At 47.8% G+C, this 16,890-nt stretch overlaps 1 protein-coding gene across 3 annotated transcripts in view; it reads left to right on the plus strand.

Annotated features, from left to right (window-relative positions):
- The first annotated feature begins 2,298 nt into the window (after positions 1–2,298).
- STIM1 (stromal interaction molecule 1) overlaps positions 2,299–16,890 on the plus strand; it is a 204,945-nt gene continuing 190,353 nt past the window's right edge. The window contains exon 1 of one of the 3 annotated variants that reach the window (XM_070383826.1): positions 2,299–3,505. In XM_070383826.1, the coding sequence (XP_070239927.1) occupies positions 3,373–3,505 (133 nt within the window). In that variant the 5' untranslated portion in view covers positions 2,299–3,372. The remainder of the gene's footprint in view (positions 3,506–16,890) is intronic. The other 2 variants (XM_070383828.1, XM_005886647.2) reach the window with 2 other exon arrangements.

Raw genomic sequence — 16,890 nt, forward strand, 5'->3', positions numbered from 1 at the left:
ATTTCAGGTGTACAGCAAATATACACTTTGTTCAGTTGTACATATACATATATCCGTTCTTTTAGAGATTCTTTTCCCATAAAGGTTATTACAGAATATTTTTTTATAAATTTTAAAAATAATTTAAAAAATTTATTTTTGACTGTGCTGGGTCTTCGTTACTGTGCAGGCTTTTTTCTAGTTGTAGAGAGTGGGGGCTACTCTCTAGTTGCAGTACGCAGGCTTCTCATTGCAGTGGCTTCTCTTGTTGCTGAGCCTGGGCTCTAGGGCGGGCTCAGTAATTGCAATTTTGGGCTCTAGAGCATGTGTATTTGTGACTCAGTCGTGTCTGACTCTTTGTGATCCCATGGACTGTAGCCTGCCAGGCTCCTCTGTCCATGGGCTTCTCCAGGCAGGAATACTGGAGTGAGTTGCCATTTCCTACTCCAGAGAATGTTCCCCACCCAGGGATCCAACTTGAATCTCCTGCATTGACGGGCAGATTCTTTACCATTGAGCCGGTTGTTATAGAATGTTGAATAGAGTTCCCTGTGCTATACAGTAGGTCCTTGTTGATAAAGGGGCTATATCATTTAAAAGTCCAGACTTCCATCTTCTCTTAAAGATGATCCAGCAATACTGAGTCCACCTTCCTGCCTGCCCCCAGGGTGCCCCAGCCCCTACCACTCCCTATTGCTCTCATCTACTTCTGTCAATAAGATTAGCTATTTTCCCACTTTGCTGTTTGAGTTTAAGGCTATGAGTTTATCAGGGGCTTATCTTCTGTTAGGGCCAGTTTTCCAACATACAGTTGTTAATAAATATTTGTACAATCAAATGAATTAACTTATGTCAACCAGCTTTTGTGAGCACTTACTACATATAGGGCCTGTGACTGGATGGCCATTTCCCAGAGATGAATAAAGCACAGGCCCTAACGTCTGAAAAGTCATAATCCAGTGGGGTGGTGGAAGACAGATATGTATATGGTCCAATTCTGGACTTGAGGTGGTTGAGTAGAAGTTTCTGAGGAGAAGATCTTAAACTGTATCTTTCAAAAAATATATATTTATTCATTTATTTGCCTGTGCTGGGTCTTGGATGCAGCACGTGGGATATCCCATCTTTGTCGAAGCATGCAGGATCTTTAAATTGCAGAATGTGGAATCTAGTTCCCTCACCAGGGATTACTCCCCTGCCTTGGGAGTGCAGAGACTCAGCCGCTGGACCACCAGGGAAGTCCCTTGAATTGTATCTGGAAGAATGAGAAGTCAGCCTTGTGAGGGAGTTGATGGGGGGGCCCTGGAGGGGAAGAGAGTGTTTTAGGTAGAAGCCACAGTAGCTACGAGGGCTGGGAGGGGCTGAGATTCCATGTGCTTGAGGAACTTAAGACCAGTGTTACCGAAGTTTAATAAGAGAGTGGGGAGAGTGGTAGTAGATGACGTCGGAGGTGTATTTTTATATTAACAGCCTAACTCTTAAGCCCGGCAGCTGTTGGGCAAATCCGTGTTCCCGATCTTCAGAGGGCTTGCTCAGAACAGGTAGCTGGCTTAGCACGGTCAGGGTAGGGCCGGGGCCTAATCCCTTCTCCTGCCGCCGGTGCCAAGGACAGGGCAGGGCACAGAGCAGGTTTCAGTAAAGATCTGCTGACAGCACACTTGAGAAGAGAACAGGAAGTGCAGGCTCTGTTGAGGGAGGCCCAGACGCTTCTCCCTCTTTATAGGGGCACTCGTTCTCAAGTCGCTACCACCCTCAAGCCACACACAGAGCTGGGAGAATGAGATGCAGGGAGGAACCTACACAGGCCCTACCCGCAGAAACCTCAGAGGGGAGGGGGTAGGGGGACGGGTAGGAAAACGGGCTGAGAGAGTTAAGGGAGGGCATCCTACTTAGCTTGGATGGCGGGGGGAGTGGGGGGAAGCAGGTCAGGAAGGCAGATATGGGGCCCTTTGGCCATTTAGGAATGTGTGGGGCCATTTTACCTATACAGGTTTGGACGCTTCGCTTTGTTTTCTGGCATCATTCCTTCTGAAAACACTAGCAGGCCCCAATGAGTTTCCCCCCGGGGCGGGTCCTCGCTCTAATTCCTCAGCCCTCTGCAAAGGGGCAGGGCCTCCCAGCGAGCTCCGATCCGGGCCGCATAACCTAGCTTTGCCCACCAGGGGCCGCTGCACAGGGGTGACTAAGCGCGCGGGTTCCTAAGCTGCAGAGAGGCGGAAGCCGATTGGCTGCGGGGCGCGGCGAGAGGGGCGGAGCCTGGGATGCCGGCCGGGAGTAGGGGGCTGGGAACGCGCCCCCGGCTGAACCGGGCCGGGTCGTTGTGGCCTCGGGCAGTACCCGGCGGCAGTCGTAGTGTCCAGGCCCTCTGCCCTGCCCGGCTCTAGAGCTGAGGCGAGTGGATCGGCACCGAGGCCCGGAGATCCGGGCTACTGTCATCATCGTCGCCGCCGCCGCAGGCCTGGGTTACCTGAGCGACTTGCGTGTCAGGGCCAGCCAGCCCGTCCGTTTGCGGGCGGTTAGCACGGGAGAGACTCTAGTGGGCCAAAGGGAGGCTTGGGACCCGACCCTTGGCTGGGGAGAGGGATCCTAGAGGAGACTAGCGCTGGCCGGGAGAGCCCTCCGGGGTCTGTGGGCGCCGGACGGCTGCCTACAACAGGTTATTCCGGGATAAGCCCGGCGCTGGGGCGGGCCCGGGCTTCGCTGGGGGCCGGGCGGCGCTGGGCGGGCCTGCGGGAGAGCACGCCCCCGCCCGCCCCGGGCCCGCCCCGCGCCTCCCGCCGCACGCCCGCGAGCCTCTATCCCGGGCCTGGCCCGTGCGCGTCCGCCTGCTGAACCTGGGCACCGCCGGCCGGGGCACGGGACTGGGCGGGATCGCTGACCTCGGCCTTGGAGGCCTGGGATCCCCGAGCCACCCGCTCCCGCGGGGGCCTCGAAGTCGCACGCCCTCCCCGAACCTGCGCTGCTCGCGGATTCCCGGCGGGGCGAAGCCAGGTGCCCCCTTCTTCTCCTCCTTTTTCTCCCTCCCCCACTCCGGTGCCCGCGGGAGGTCCCGCCCGCTCACCCACTCCCCAAGGGGTGTAGCCGGCTGCGGAGCGGACAGCGGCTCCGCGGCCACCTTGTCCAAACTCTCCGGAAGCGGCTCGAGCTGACAGGGCACTCAGGCCGTCGCAGCTCCAGCGGACCCACAGTTGGGCCGGAGACGCCGGCCTTCCTCCCGCTCCCAAACTTGGAGCACTTGACCTTTGGCTGTCGGAGGAGGCAGACGCGCGGGTGGCTGGACAGCTGCGGCACCTCGAGGGCATCTTGCCTGGGGTTCCAGGACCGGGCTCCCGACTTTGCCTCTGAGATCCTGAGGTGTCTCCATCAGGCGCATGTTGACTGAGACCTGGAGTCATGGATGTGTGCGCTCGTCTTGCCCTGTGGCTCCTTTGGGGGCTCCTCCTGCATCACGGCCAGAGCCTCAGCCAAAGCCACAGCGAGAAGGCGACCGGCTCGGGCGCCAATTCTGAGGAGTCCACTGCAGCAGGTAAGGCCTTGCCACGGGCAAGAACTGAGTTGCCCAAGTGGGGAATTTTGAACAGTCGGTTCTACACTTGTGATTGATGGAGGACCCACTCATGACACTGCCAGTTTTTAGGAGTCCAGGGAGTTCTTTCCGTTCAGGAGCTATTGCTGATGTCTTTTGAACAACTTTCTTCATCCCTTCTCAGGATGTCTTTTGTTGGCAGAGAAAGACGGTTTGCTTCTGGCGCACCTTGGCCTTTCAGATCAGCGAGTCAAGACCCTGTCTCAGGACTACTTGTCTGGAATAATGGCCCGGGCAGATGATAAGTCTATTGCTCTTGGCCAGTTTCAGCACTTGGCAGCACAGGGGAGGTTGAGGCTACTTGGACTGGGCAGGGAAAGTCAGGACTGAGCCAGCTTTATTACTCTGTAAGTTAGTGTTGAGGCGTGCCTTGCTGTTCCAGTGAGTGTGGGAACCCTATTTCCTCCCTGCCCTTAGGTAATCTGCTGTCTCCTAGCTGTGCCCATTTGAAATATCAAAGCAGTTCCTTAGATGGAATGCTGTTTATCACTAGGGAGTTAAATGGACTTTTCTTGACATAGGCATGATATAATTCCTGGGACCACTTGTTGACTTACTCTGTTTCTTCTGACTGATGATGGTAGGAGTTCCACAATATTTTTGATCTGTGCTGCTTTTTCCTGTGTACTCATCGAGCCTTGTCAAAAAAGTAGGAGCCCTGGTGCTCTGTTGCAGGAAAAAAAAAAAAGCACCTTTAAAATTCAGTTGTTTTATACAAGGCTTAGAAGGAATCCAGTTTTTTACCCTCATGTCTCTCAGGCTGTCACTGGGATCTGCCCAAAGCAGTGGGCTGCAGAGTAAGGAGAATTTATAGCTGGATTCTTTTCTACGGATGGGCAAGCTCAGGTGAGGGGTAGCCTCAGTGAATACCCATTGATACAAGGAGGAAAAGGAAGTGTCATGGTGGCCAGGAAGTTTCATGGATGGATTCTGGGGCTGGCTTTGGTGGTAGACCCTTTCTTAGGTAATCCCCCTTTAAGTTCCTTGACTGGGCTGGGTGTGATTATAGGTACCTCAAGGGTTAACTTACAAATGAGGCCAGAAGTTGCCTTATGTATAAGCATGGCACCTAGGATGTAGCTTTGAAGATAGGACCTCCTTGCATATTGATCCTGTTTCTCCACACATTGTCTCCTTGGCCCCTGAAACTAACTGAAAGCTTGGTTCTCACTGGGCTGTGAAGGGGAAGACTAGTAGGCCGATGTAGGTCAAACTGTGAAGAAGACTTGAGGAGCATTTCTGCTGTCCCAGTGACATCCCTGTTTGTAACTAATAATATGTTCCTTTTTCACCCTAAAATATGAGTGCCTGATGTAAAATGAATATATATATATATATATTTTTTTTTTTTTTTGGTCAGCGAGGAATAGTTCTATATTTTAGACACGTGCTAAAAGGGATGAAGTTTTGAATTTAGGCACTAGCTAGCTGTCAGGAAGATTTGTGTGTTTGTGTATGCCATAGGTAAGAGGCATTCCTCATCTCTCATAACTACCCCCTGAATGAAGCTTATGGAGACAGCCCTCTACACAATGTATTTTAGAGGCCTGGTTATGTTGATTATACTAAAGCTTCTCTTTTGGTTTTTTTCTTCCTCTCAGTTCAGAAATTACTTTCTGTTGTCACAGTAATATTGAACCCCAGGCAGGAAATCTTAGAGACCCAGGTGCTGGGAATGGCTATGGTTTGTGGTAAACTGGAGGCCCCAGCACTGTTGTCCTGGTAGGTTGTCCCTTTGCGCCTGTCTGGGGCTTTGTCTCCGACTCAGATAGGAACTTGTTTTTGCAGAGAGGTAGTCTGGGCTCGTGGATTCGGTTTGGTGAGGAGGTTTTTACACAGCCTTTCGATTCCCTCTGTATCCTCAGAACTCAGGAGTTTTACTTAGCCTTAAAACAGCCACTTTTCTAAGTCAGAGTCAACATATCTAGTCAATTAGTAGGTTTTCTAAAGTTTGTATGTTACAACCACACAGCTATTTTTCCCCATGAAAGTCTTGCAAATGCTCAATTAGAATGTGGGGCAGGTGGTATTATCCCTGTTTTTATTGTTGAAGAAACTGGGTCCTATGCTCAGTTTTCTAATCTTAGGACCTAGCCTTCTTCCAACTTCGCAGGCCCTGCCCTGTTAAAGGAGCACTAAGCAAGGGCAAGAGAATGTTAGTTTCCTCCTGGTGAGTTAGTGGGCCCTAGTGAAAGATCCAATAAAAGGGCTGTATTTTTCTCCTCTGGAGGGTCTTCTGCAGGGGCCAGAAAATTGCATTTTTTGTCTTGTTGGATGTATATGCCTATCATAAAGGTCTAGCTCTCTAGGGAAGGCAGTGCTCTGCTAGGAGAACTTACTGAGCTGTAGAGAAGCCATTCCTGTCACCTCTGGCTCTTTGGTGCCTGTATACCCAGCTGTGCTAAATTACTTTTTCAGTAAAGATCTGTGCTTGATGGTGGTGCTGCTCTGGGGCTGGCACTTGTGAAACTGGCCTGAAATTGATGCCTGGAACCTCTCTTAGTCTCTGGACCCCGTTGTCTCTAGAAACTCAAAATGTTCCTGCAGAATGTGTGTGAGGGGTCCCACATGAGTCTGGGGTTGTGACTGCCAGTGTTGGTTGAGGGCCTCTACTCAGAAACTGTGGTTTGACTCAGCAGAGCTAGAACAGGGCCTTGGAGGAAAGGCATCTAGGCAGTCTACAGAGTGCAGGTTGGCTTCTCAATCAACTGCTAATGGAGTGGGAGGCCAGAGTCCTGCCTGCCCACCCAGCTAGCTGCTGCTGCCTCCAAGGCTATAAATGGCCTGGCCATCTTGGTGGCTATGCTAATTTTAGCTGAGGGTAGCTCCCGGAACTGGATTAGGGCCAACAGCAGGTGGGTGGGGCTTGGCTGAGACTAATACTGGGAGATGGGCAGAGGGTCACTCTAATCCTAGGGCAGCTAGGACATCATCTGCACCTATACCTCAGCTTTGACAGTCATCCTTAACTAGGTTAATTTATTTAGCAAACATTGGACAGTGCCAGTTCATGTGCTCTTTATTCAGCAAATATTTGAGTGTCTGCTCTGGGCCAGGCTCTGTGTTTGGTGTTGGGAGTTTATTTATTTAAATATTTGTTTGTTTGCTTATTTATTTATCTGACTGCGCTGGGCCTTAGTTGCGGCACACAGCGGGATCTTTGATCTTTGTTGGGGCATGTACCATCTTTAGTTGCTGTATTCGAGCTCTTAGTTGCAGTATGCAAACTCTTAGTTGTGCCATGTAGGATCTAGATCCCTGACCAGGAGTGGAACCCTGGTCTCCTGCATTGGGAGTCTTAGCCACCGGACCACCAGGGAAGTCCCGGTGTTGGGATGAACAAAACGGACATGTTCTCTGGCCTCGTGGAGTTTAGAGTCTAGTGGGAAGATAGAAAATAAATAAATAAATGTAGTATCTTGTGGTAGGTACTGTGGAAGAAAACATGGAGTGCTGTGGCACAGAACGAGAGGAGGAAAGAGAGCTAGCTAAAATAGGAACCTAGTGCCTGGTAAGACATCAATAACATCACTAACATCAACAGTAATAGCAATGGACATTTTTTAGTGCTTACTGTGTGGCAGGCACTATTCCAAATATTTCTTTTAATTCTTAAAACCATTGTGTGTGCTTGGTATTATCTCTGTTTTATAAGTAAGGAAATGAAATCATAAAGAGGTCAAGTAACTTGTCCAAGGTTGTGCAGATAGTAGGGAATAGAGCCAGAGTTTGAACTCTGGCAGTCTGACTCTTCTCCCCACCTCCACCTCAGCCACTGGGTTATACACTCTTTCAAAACTTTGTGATAAAGGCTATAGTAGAGGTATAATATATACATACAGAAGGTGGGAAGCCCAGAGGAGCAAGTGACTAACCCTGCCTGGGAGAACTGGGGGAGGCTTCTCAGTTTCCTCCATAATTTTTCTCAGATCTTGGGGAGATAAAAAGTGGTTGCTTAACTCAAAAGTTTAGAGGTGGAAACATCAGTTAGTTCAACTTATTTTTTACATGTGAGGAAACTGATGTCCAGAGGGGCATCACACAGAAATTCCACAGTGGGTTATTAGTAGAACTAGACAAAGACCTTTGAGTCAGGGACCCAGGCTTAATCAGTTATTCAAACCACAAGTCCAATTGGAAGGAACCTAGGGCTACAAAGAAGTCTAGTTTGGGAGTGGGGGTGGGGATATGTATTTAGAGAATATTAAATACAACATAATACACAAGTTTAATGAAGCAAGCAGGGAAGACAGTGTAGGCTAAGGATTAAAAGAGCTCTGTGTGGGCTGAGCTAGGTTAAGGTGGCTGGGGAGGGCTTCCTGGAAGGAGGGGTTGGGCGGAGGCAAAAGAGAACTTGGTGGGGAGTAGCCTGACTTGGGGATTGCTGGAGGAAAGGGGGTATTGTAGACGTCTGGAGCACCAGTGTGAGCGCACGGGGTCTCTTTGGCGGCTGAACAATAACTGGGCAGAGTTGCTTCATAGTTGGCCAACTACCTCACATGAAAGCCAGTAGACAGGAAGACTGCAGTCACGTGTGATCTGTGGCAGTTCTGATAACTACTATAATTTTGAAGTAATGATGATTGTGTATAATATTTGGAGATGTCTTCACCAATGGTAATGTGGCATGGGAATGTCTGTAATTTCTGTTGGTGACAAAATCATAGGTGGTACTAATAATATTGTGGTTGGTTTTAATATATAATTGAAGGAAATGCTAACTTTCGGTAAGAGAATGCTGAAAATAAGATATAATTTCTTTCCCATTCAAATTCACAAGCCCTCCTGAATTCTTCTCATGGGCGCCTTAGGAATGTGGAGCCTTCATGCTAAGAACTCCTGTTCTCTGACAAGGAGGAGATGAGGTCTTACGGGGAGGGTTTCCTAGGTCTCCAAAGGACTTGTCTTTGAGCCCCAGGGGCCCTTCATTTCCTGTATTTCAAAGCCTTCATTTCCATACTGTATCTCAGGACTGAGATACAGTCCTGAGTGATTTCATGGGCATACTGTGGTATACTACCCTTTGTGAGAAATGATTCTCCAGGATACCCTGTAGCTCTGGCTGTCACACTTTTTGGGAGAGAGAAAGATACCAAACTGGGTCTCCAACAGAGCTTTCTTTATTTGTTACTGCTAATTAAAAAAAAAAAAAATACAATCTATGAAGATATACAACTAAATATAAAGAATAATGCATTGAATACCCATGTGCTACACCACAGTTTAAGAAGTCAACTAATAATAATACAGAGCTTTCTTTATTACCCCTGGATACTACATATAAAGTTCTAATGTAACACATGGCACATTGTACAGATGTTTGCTCTCTTGCAAGTATAAGCTCTTTGTGGAAGAAGGGAGGAGGGGTTGTACTTTGTCTATATCTGTTTTTATTGGGCCCAACCTAAAACCTCTATTAAAATTTGTTAGAAAAGCTGGAATCAGGGCCTGTTTGAATGGATTGCATTTTCTCTCTTCCTTTCAAAGCTTTTCGTATATCTTGGTACCCATTCTGGGCTTTTCCTCAACACTTGGAGGTGTTGCTCACCCAGAGCACTCTGTATTTTCACAGAAGCTCAGATCTGTTTTCCCTTTTCAATGTACTGTTTTATGTTATCCTTAACTTTGGAAGTAGGTAGAGCTGTTTTTATTATTATGCTTGTTTTTTTTTTTTGGCTGCACCACACAGCAGGCAGGATCTTAGTTCCCTGACCAGGAAGTGTACCCATGCTCCCTGCAGTGAAAGCATGGAGTCCTACCACTGGACCATCAGGGAATTCCCATTAAGCCTATTTTAAAGGTGAAGGATTTATAGCTGAGAAAATTGTGTTGTTGGTCACATAGCGAAAAAGTGGCAGGCTCAGAACCCTAACTCTGGGGATCAGTGTATCCAGCCCTTGTTTTTATCAAAACGCTTTATCTGTCAATATATCCTTAACCAGTCTGGCTTGCAGAGCTTAACCTCAATGATCTGGCCATACTGTGCTTAGTCGCTCAGTTGTGTTTGACTCTTTGTGACCTCATGGACTATTGCCTGTCAGGCTCCTCTGTCTGTGGGGATTCTCCAGGCAAGAATACTAGAGTGGGTTGCCATGCCCTCCTCCAGGGGATTGAACCCAGGTTTCCTGCATTGCAGGCAGATTCTTTATCATCTGAGCCACCAGGGAAGCACCAGTCTGGCCATAGCTGTGTTAACAAAGGTGTTTGAATAGTCTAGTCACCTATCACAAAGTGCTGCTCTGGAGGATGGTGGAGTCTATAATCTTATCAATCATGCTGCCCTGTTGGAGTTTTCTGTGTATGTGCCCCGCCTGCTTGATATAAACTCCTCAAGGGTTAGGACAAAAAACTTCTAACAAAAGGCTGCTGCTGCTGCTGCTAAGTCGCTCAGTCATGTCCAATTCTTAGCGACCCCATGGACTGCAGCCCACCAGGCTCCTCCGTCCATGGGATTTTCCAGGTAAGAGTACTCGAGTGGAGTGCCATTGCCTTCTCCGTTAGCAAAAGGCTAGGCGTGTGGTATACTTTACATATTGTAGAGGTTGTAAAACTGAACTGGAGGGGATTTATTGTCTGGTTCTGTTTCTACTGTAGGTTACTAGGCACTTGCTTAGAAATTGAAAAAATTTTCCTTTGAAAGGGTTAGATAAAGTTGAAGAAATAAACTTTACTTCTTTAGAAAGTTCATTGCTTTAGAATTTCTCACTTTTTGGGAATTCCTTGATGGTTCAGTGGTTAGGACTCAGCACTTTCACTGGTGGGGTCTGGGTTCAGTCCCTAGTTCTGATCTCTGGTCAGGGAGCTAAGATCCCTCAAGCTGTGTGGTGAGGCAAAACAAACAAACAAAAAGAATTTCTCATTTTTTGCTTTTGTTAAAAAAGTCATTCAGATCAGTTTGAGTGTAACAGCCTCACTTCACTTGGAAGAAGTTTGTCAAGGATTTTAAAGAAACCAGACTTTTATTGTTGCAGCCCTTACCAAGAGAATGCAGTTAAAAGTAGCTGGAAACTGTCTAATTGCAGAAAGGACTTATGTGTAATGGGGAGAAGAAAGTTGGGAATTGAGTGGGTGGGCCTGGGTAGAAGCCTAGATGAGATGATTAACTTTGGTTGTCAGAAGGATCTAAATTGGCCATGGTCAACAGACATAAATACCTGGATCTAGGGACGCTTCAGAATTCCAGCCCTGTGGGCCTTGTAGACGGAGAAGGCAATGGCACCCCACTCCAGTAACTCTTGCCTGGAAAATCCCATGGATGGAGGAGCCTGGTGGGCTGCAGTCCATGGGGTCGCTAAGAGTCAGACATGACTGAGCGACTTCACTTTCACTTTTCCTTTCATGCATTGGAGAAGGAAATGGCAACCCACTCCAGTGTTCTTGCCTGGAGAATCCCAAGGACAGGAGAGCCTGGTGGGCTGCCATCTCTGGGGTCGCACAGAGTCGGACATGACTGAAGCGACTTAGCAGCAGCAGCAGCAGCACCTCAGGTTTATGAGCCTGAAAAGTCTTGGTCAGAACCTGAGTGTTTTATGGTTGTTGTTGTTCAATCGCTTAAGTCGTGTCCGACTCTTTGCGACCCTGTGGACTGCAGCACATCAGGCTTCCTTGTCCTTCAGTATCTCCCAGAGTTTGCTCAGATTCGTGCGCATTGATGCTATCTAACCATCTCATCCTCTGCTGCCCCCTTCTTCTTTTGCTTTTAGTCTTTTCCAGCATCAGGGTCTTTTCCGATGAGTTGGCTCTTTGCATTAGGTGGCCAGAGTGTTGGAGCTTCAGCTCCTTTTGGTGGCACCTTTCTAATGAAAGTTACTTCTCTGAACCTGCTGCAATTCATATTTTACTTCAGGTGTACCCTCTAGACTTATATGGACTCTGGGTGTGGACAAATTAGACCCTTAACTCAAGGCTTACTCTAGGCCACAGGAACGCTGTTGATAATGTCTGGGTGCTAGTATTTCATTTCCGGCCTATACCCCCTTCCTTTTACCGGTTGTAACCACTTCCCTAGCCCCACCTGCAGACTTGAAATGGCTGACCAGATTGGTCTAGTCCCTACCTGTGTTGATGCATAACAAATTATCCTCAAATGTAGAGGCTTAAAATAGTCAACATTTATTATATTCAGTTTCTGTGGGTTGGGAATCTGGGTGCTGCTTAGCTGGGTGCCTCTGGCTCAAGGTCTCTCATGAGGCAGTAGTCAAGTTGTTGGGCTAGGGCTAAAGGCTCACTGGGGGGGCGAGTATTTGCTTTCAAGCTCATTTATGTTGTTGGTAGGCCTTGGGCCCTTGCCACATGGGCCTTGGCACTGGGCTGCCTCATGATGTGATAGTTAGCTTTCCCTAGGACAAGTAATGTAAGAGGGAGTGCCCTCTGTGGAAGCTGTAGTCTTTTCATCACCTAATCTTGCAATTAATGGGCCACAACTTCTGCCATATTCTATATGTTAGAAGCAAGTCAGTAAGTCTAGCATGAACTCCAGGTGAAAGTGAAAGTGAAAGTTTAGCCACTCAGTCGTTTGGGACTCCTTGTGACCCCATAGACTGCAGCCTACCAGGCTCCTCTGTACATAGGATTTTCCAGGCAAGAGTACTGGAGTGGGTTGCCATTTCCTTCTCCAGAGGATCTTCCCAACCCAGGGATTGAACCCAGGTCTCCCACATTGTAGGCAGACAGTTTACCTGAGCCACCAGGGAAATCCCTTGCTAAAAGAAGCCCTCACTTAAGCTTAAATGCGCCCTTCTACTCCCAAGGGATTATACAGTAGCATGAAGAGGGTAGGGATCCCTGGGGGCCATCATAGAGGATGCCTGTGACATCATTCTAGGGCTGTGATCTTGGGAACAGTGGCTTCTGGGTGCTGAGTCCTCTGAACTTTTCTCTGACTTCCTTTGCCTACTCCTTAGAGTCTTGTGGAGTCTTTCTACTCCCTTTGGTGGTATGTCTGGTTCATGTATGACTTCATTGCTTTGACATGTAGAGTTGACATGGCCCTTCTGTCTGTATTCCTCCCTTGTTTTAAACCCAGTTCTAAACTAGATTTTTATTCTAGGTTCTAGTCATGTGTCCCAACTCCTTGTCTGGTATGTTCATTTCTGGAGTTCATTGTATAGCCACTGACCTTGGAGCTTTCACTGCCCCAGTTTGGCTTTGGAGAGCTAGACATATTAGTGCCATTGAACTGGGACTTACACCTTGACAGCTGGAAAACTTACTCTGACCTTTTGCGTTGTTGGTGTTGGGTGCCAGGACTTCACATCCTAGTATGTCAGAGTTGGCAGGGGTTTTAAGTCCCATTGCTCCTAAACTCTTTAATTGAGATATGACAGGAACAGATTTGCCCAAGGTCTCAGTTGGGTCTATAATCTGATTTTGTCTAATTATCATTCACATGCTGTTCCCACTCTGTGGTGGAGACTCTTTACCCTAATGCAGCCGGTTTGGGTTGTTAGGAGGTCTGAGACCCATACAGAGGAGGAGCAGAAAGCAGTTCACAGTACTGTATAGTGTTCACAGAAATTGCACTGGGCAGATTGGGGCTATGTCAAGTCAGTGCTGCTTCTGAGGAGCTTTCCCTGCCTGGCTAGGGAGCTTTTATGTGAGGCACAGAAAAAGAAGCTCAGTAATGTCTGTGGCATATGGTGACTAATACCTGCATTCTACACTCCATTGGCAATCTCAGTTCAAAGCAAGGAGAGAGCTGTTTGTTGGGATGTACAGAGCAGACTTCCTGAAGGAGGTGGGTCAGAGCGCTGTACTAAGATTGTCATCGTTGTTTGGCTCAGCTTGTCACATTATATATAGATTTGGGGCCTCCACAGGCAGGGTAAATGTATCTAAAGCCCTGTGAAGTGCCAAGGGGGTGCTTTCTGAGCACTGAGAATTTGACAGAAGCCATGCCTCTTTTGGCACAACTTGCTAAGGCAGGTGAGACTTGGATAGGGATAGCTGTGGTCCTGTCGTGTTGATCAGAGCGCAGCAGATTTATGTCAATGAGAGGCCTGCAAGGAAAAACCTGAAATGAGTCAACAGTGCTGTACTTGCGCTTTCTGCTGGGGAGTTTGGACTGGAGATGGTGCAGGCTTTAAAATCCCTCTGCTACTGCTACTGCTGCTAAGTTGCGTCAGTCGTGTCTGACTCTGTGCGACCCCATAGATGGCAGCCCAACAGGCTCCTCTGTCCCTGGGATTCTCCAGGCAAGAATACTGGAGTGGGTTGCCATTTCCTTCTCTAATACATGAAAGTGAAAAGTGAAAGTGAAGTTGCTCAGTCGTTTCCAACTCTTAGCGACCCCATGGACTGTAGCCTACCAGGCTCTTCTGTCCATGGGATTCTCCAGGCAAGAGTACTGGAGTGGGGTGCCATTGCCTTCTCCCTAAAATCCCTCTAGGGGTGGTATTTTCCTTCTGGGCCCAGACCGCTTTGCCCACTTCGTCTTCCTCTGTTCCCCTCTTTACATTTTGGCCTAGTGAGGCTTTTTCCTTTGTCGTGGTCTGCAGAACACACTTTATCCTGCTTCTCTTTTGCCTTTATTTACAGATACCATTTTACTGCCTCCCAGAATGTCCTCCTCTCTCCTGCCTAACCTCTCAGTCCTCTGTGAAGTGTTCCCTGCCATTAATGCTAGCCACAAGTTCCCTCTCATCTCTGGACTCCAGTAGCACTTGCTATCTACAACACTCTGTGCACTTCTCACCCTGCTTATGCCACTTAAAACAAGAGATAGCCTGATGTGGAATCAAGAGCACTGGGCGTGACTTGAGTTCTTACTGACATCACAACCCAAACTTCAGTCTCCTCCCTTGAAAACAGGATTAAAATGTGTATGAAGTGGTTGTATAGCTTTTAAAGCCTTTTTTGTTTGTTTGTTTTTTGCATATTTTCCTCTCTTAGGGTAAGAGCCATGTCTGTTTTTTTTTAACCATAGCACCCATCCTTAGTATCTATCACAGCATGGATCAGAGGGTATGTGCCCAGTAGATATCTGTTGAATAAATGGATGAATAATAATGAGTTGATCTTGGGACCGAATAGTCATCTAGGGAGAGTGCCAGGTAAATTGTTATCAGTTCCTAGGAAAAACTTTGACAAGAGTGCTTTGAGGTAAGGGGTAGAGTTCACGTAGGGGCTTTCTGAGAAGCTCTGTAGTCATTCAGTGTTTTTCTACTGCCTGCTGCTGCTGCTAAGTCGCTTCAGTGGTGTCCAACTCTGTGCGACCCCAGAGACGGCAGCCCACCAGGCTCTGCCGTCCCTGGGGTTCTCCAGGCAAGAACACTGGAGTGGGTTGCCATTGCCTTCTCCAATGCATTAAAGTGAAAAGTGAAAGTGAAGTCGCTCAGTCGTGTCCGACTCTTAGCGACCCCATGGTACTTCATCCCTATTTACTGAGTATCTCCTGAAGCTGCACTTGGAGATAGTTATCAGTCATGCTGACAACTCAGCGGGTGGGTCCACCCTTGACTCTGGCTGGCAGTTTCTATTTGCCGCAGCACTGGCTGCCCTGAGACAGTGGCTGTCGTAGGAGTGGAGCAAGGCTGAGCTCCTGGAGGCCTGATATGAGACCTGAGGCAGGGCTTCCTTGGGCCCTGCTGCTCTCTGTCCTCGGTTCCATGGACGCCGTGGTTTACCACAGAGCAAGCATGAGACAGCTGAATGAACAGAACTACTCTTCTTAGCCTGTCCTGTGGGATGGAGAAGGGAGCCTTCTTTCATACTGGGCTTGTTGTGCAGTAGGGAGGTAGGATAGTCCAGTGAAGATCACTGGTGTTGTAAATGTTGTCTCTGATTCTGAGAACTCCCTGGGCCTCAGAGAACTCCAGCCTGAGCAGACATCACACCAGCTTTCCTTCAAGACACTGGGGAGGGGCCTCTAGGGAGAATTGGTAAAGGAACAAAGGCCTAAGAGAGCCAGCTGTGCTGTCAGCATGGCCCAACCCAGACGAACCTGTCCCTTTCTCCATGAGCCAGGTTTACAGAGCTCCTGGCTGCCTTGTATTGAGTTCTGGCCGAGGTAATGACCAGAAATCTCACTGGCTGGCAGGCCTGAGGCAGGCAGGCAGGCTTCCAAATCTCATATGCCTCTGATTTTCTCCAGTGAGATTCAGTAGCTCTGCTCCTGATTGGCCTCTCTGGGTTATCTCAGGGCTCTCACGAAGCTCTCAGAACTCTCATCACCACTGTGTATGTTAAAACAAGTGTGCTAGTGTTTTCCAAGTTCCCAGAGCCAGCGTCTAGAATGCAGGGACCAGGGGAGCTGGGCGCACTTCAGGTATACACATACACAAGTTAGAAAGCAGCTTGTGTCCGTGTGTGTACCTGGGCACCCAGACATCAGGTCTTATTTCAAGAAACCTTTGCTGACGAGGGCAAAGTTCACTGGAGCTCATATTGCATATCACTAAAGAGATAAGTGTGTAAGACAACTCAGATAACTTCAATGATAAGAATGGCGTGATAGCTACCATTTATTGAGCACCTGTTGTAGGCACTGCGGTAGGTACTTTACATCTGTGCAACAGCCGTTAAAGGTGGGCATTTTTCTCATTGTGTAGATGGGGAAACTAACTCTGAGAATTTAAGTAATTTTCCCAAGATGACCAAGCCAGGATTTGAATTTTAGGTTTATCTGACCCAAAGGCCAGTGCTGTTTCTGTTTTTGTTTAATAACTGTAGAAGGGAAGGAGACACTTATATGAATTTTAGTAGAGATGTGCATTTGGATTAAAAAGTATACAGCTTATCAGACCATTAGTGACATTAGTTTGTTCTGTCACCTAAGTGGTCTGGAATAAACTGGGATTAGAATTTGTAGGAGATGGGAGAGGAAGTGAGAAAGTGTATTGACTTATACATTCTGCATGGGAGCCTCACATTGATGAAAAGTGTAGCTACAGAGTGCTATGTATTCAGTCTCTAGCCTCCAGAAGTAGCATTATGGTTGAGCTCTTGTGGATATAAGCTTTGGGATAGGGTCTGTATATATATATATAGCATTCTTCACCTCTTCAGTTAACGTTTAACACGTGTGTTATACCCTGCCTGGGAAAAGGATTGAGTAAAATAGGGAAGTTAGATGTGTACCATTGTTTTTCTTTATCCTAATAAGAGCTCCTCTTTATTGAGCACATACTCTATACCAGGACTGGGTTAAATACTTTCACATACATTATCTTGTTTAATCCTCACAATGCATCTCCCATTTTATAGCTTATCATGTAAGGCAATCTAGGTTCAGTGTCCTATGGTCCTGTTCGAAAATGGGATCACTTCCACCTGGAGAGGTCAGGGTTGCGTATGGAGGAGGAAGTGGAGGGTCTTCAGGTACTCCA

This window comes from Bos mutus, chromosome 15 (assembly GCF_027580195.1).
Source record: "Bos mutus isolate GX-2022 chromosome 15, NWIPB_WYAK_1.1, whole genome shotgun sequence".
NCBI classification, from domain to species: domain Eukaryota; kingdom Metazoa; phylum Chordata; class Mammalia; order Artiodactyla; family Bovidae; genus Bos; species Bos mutus.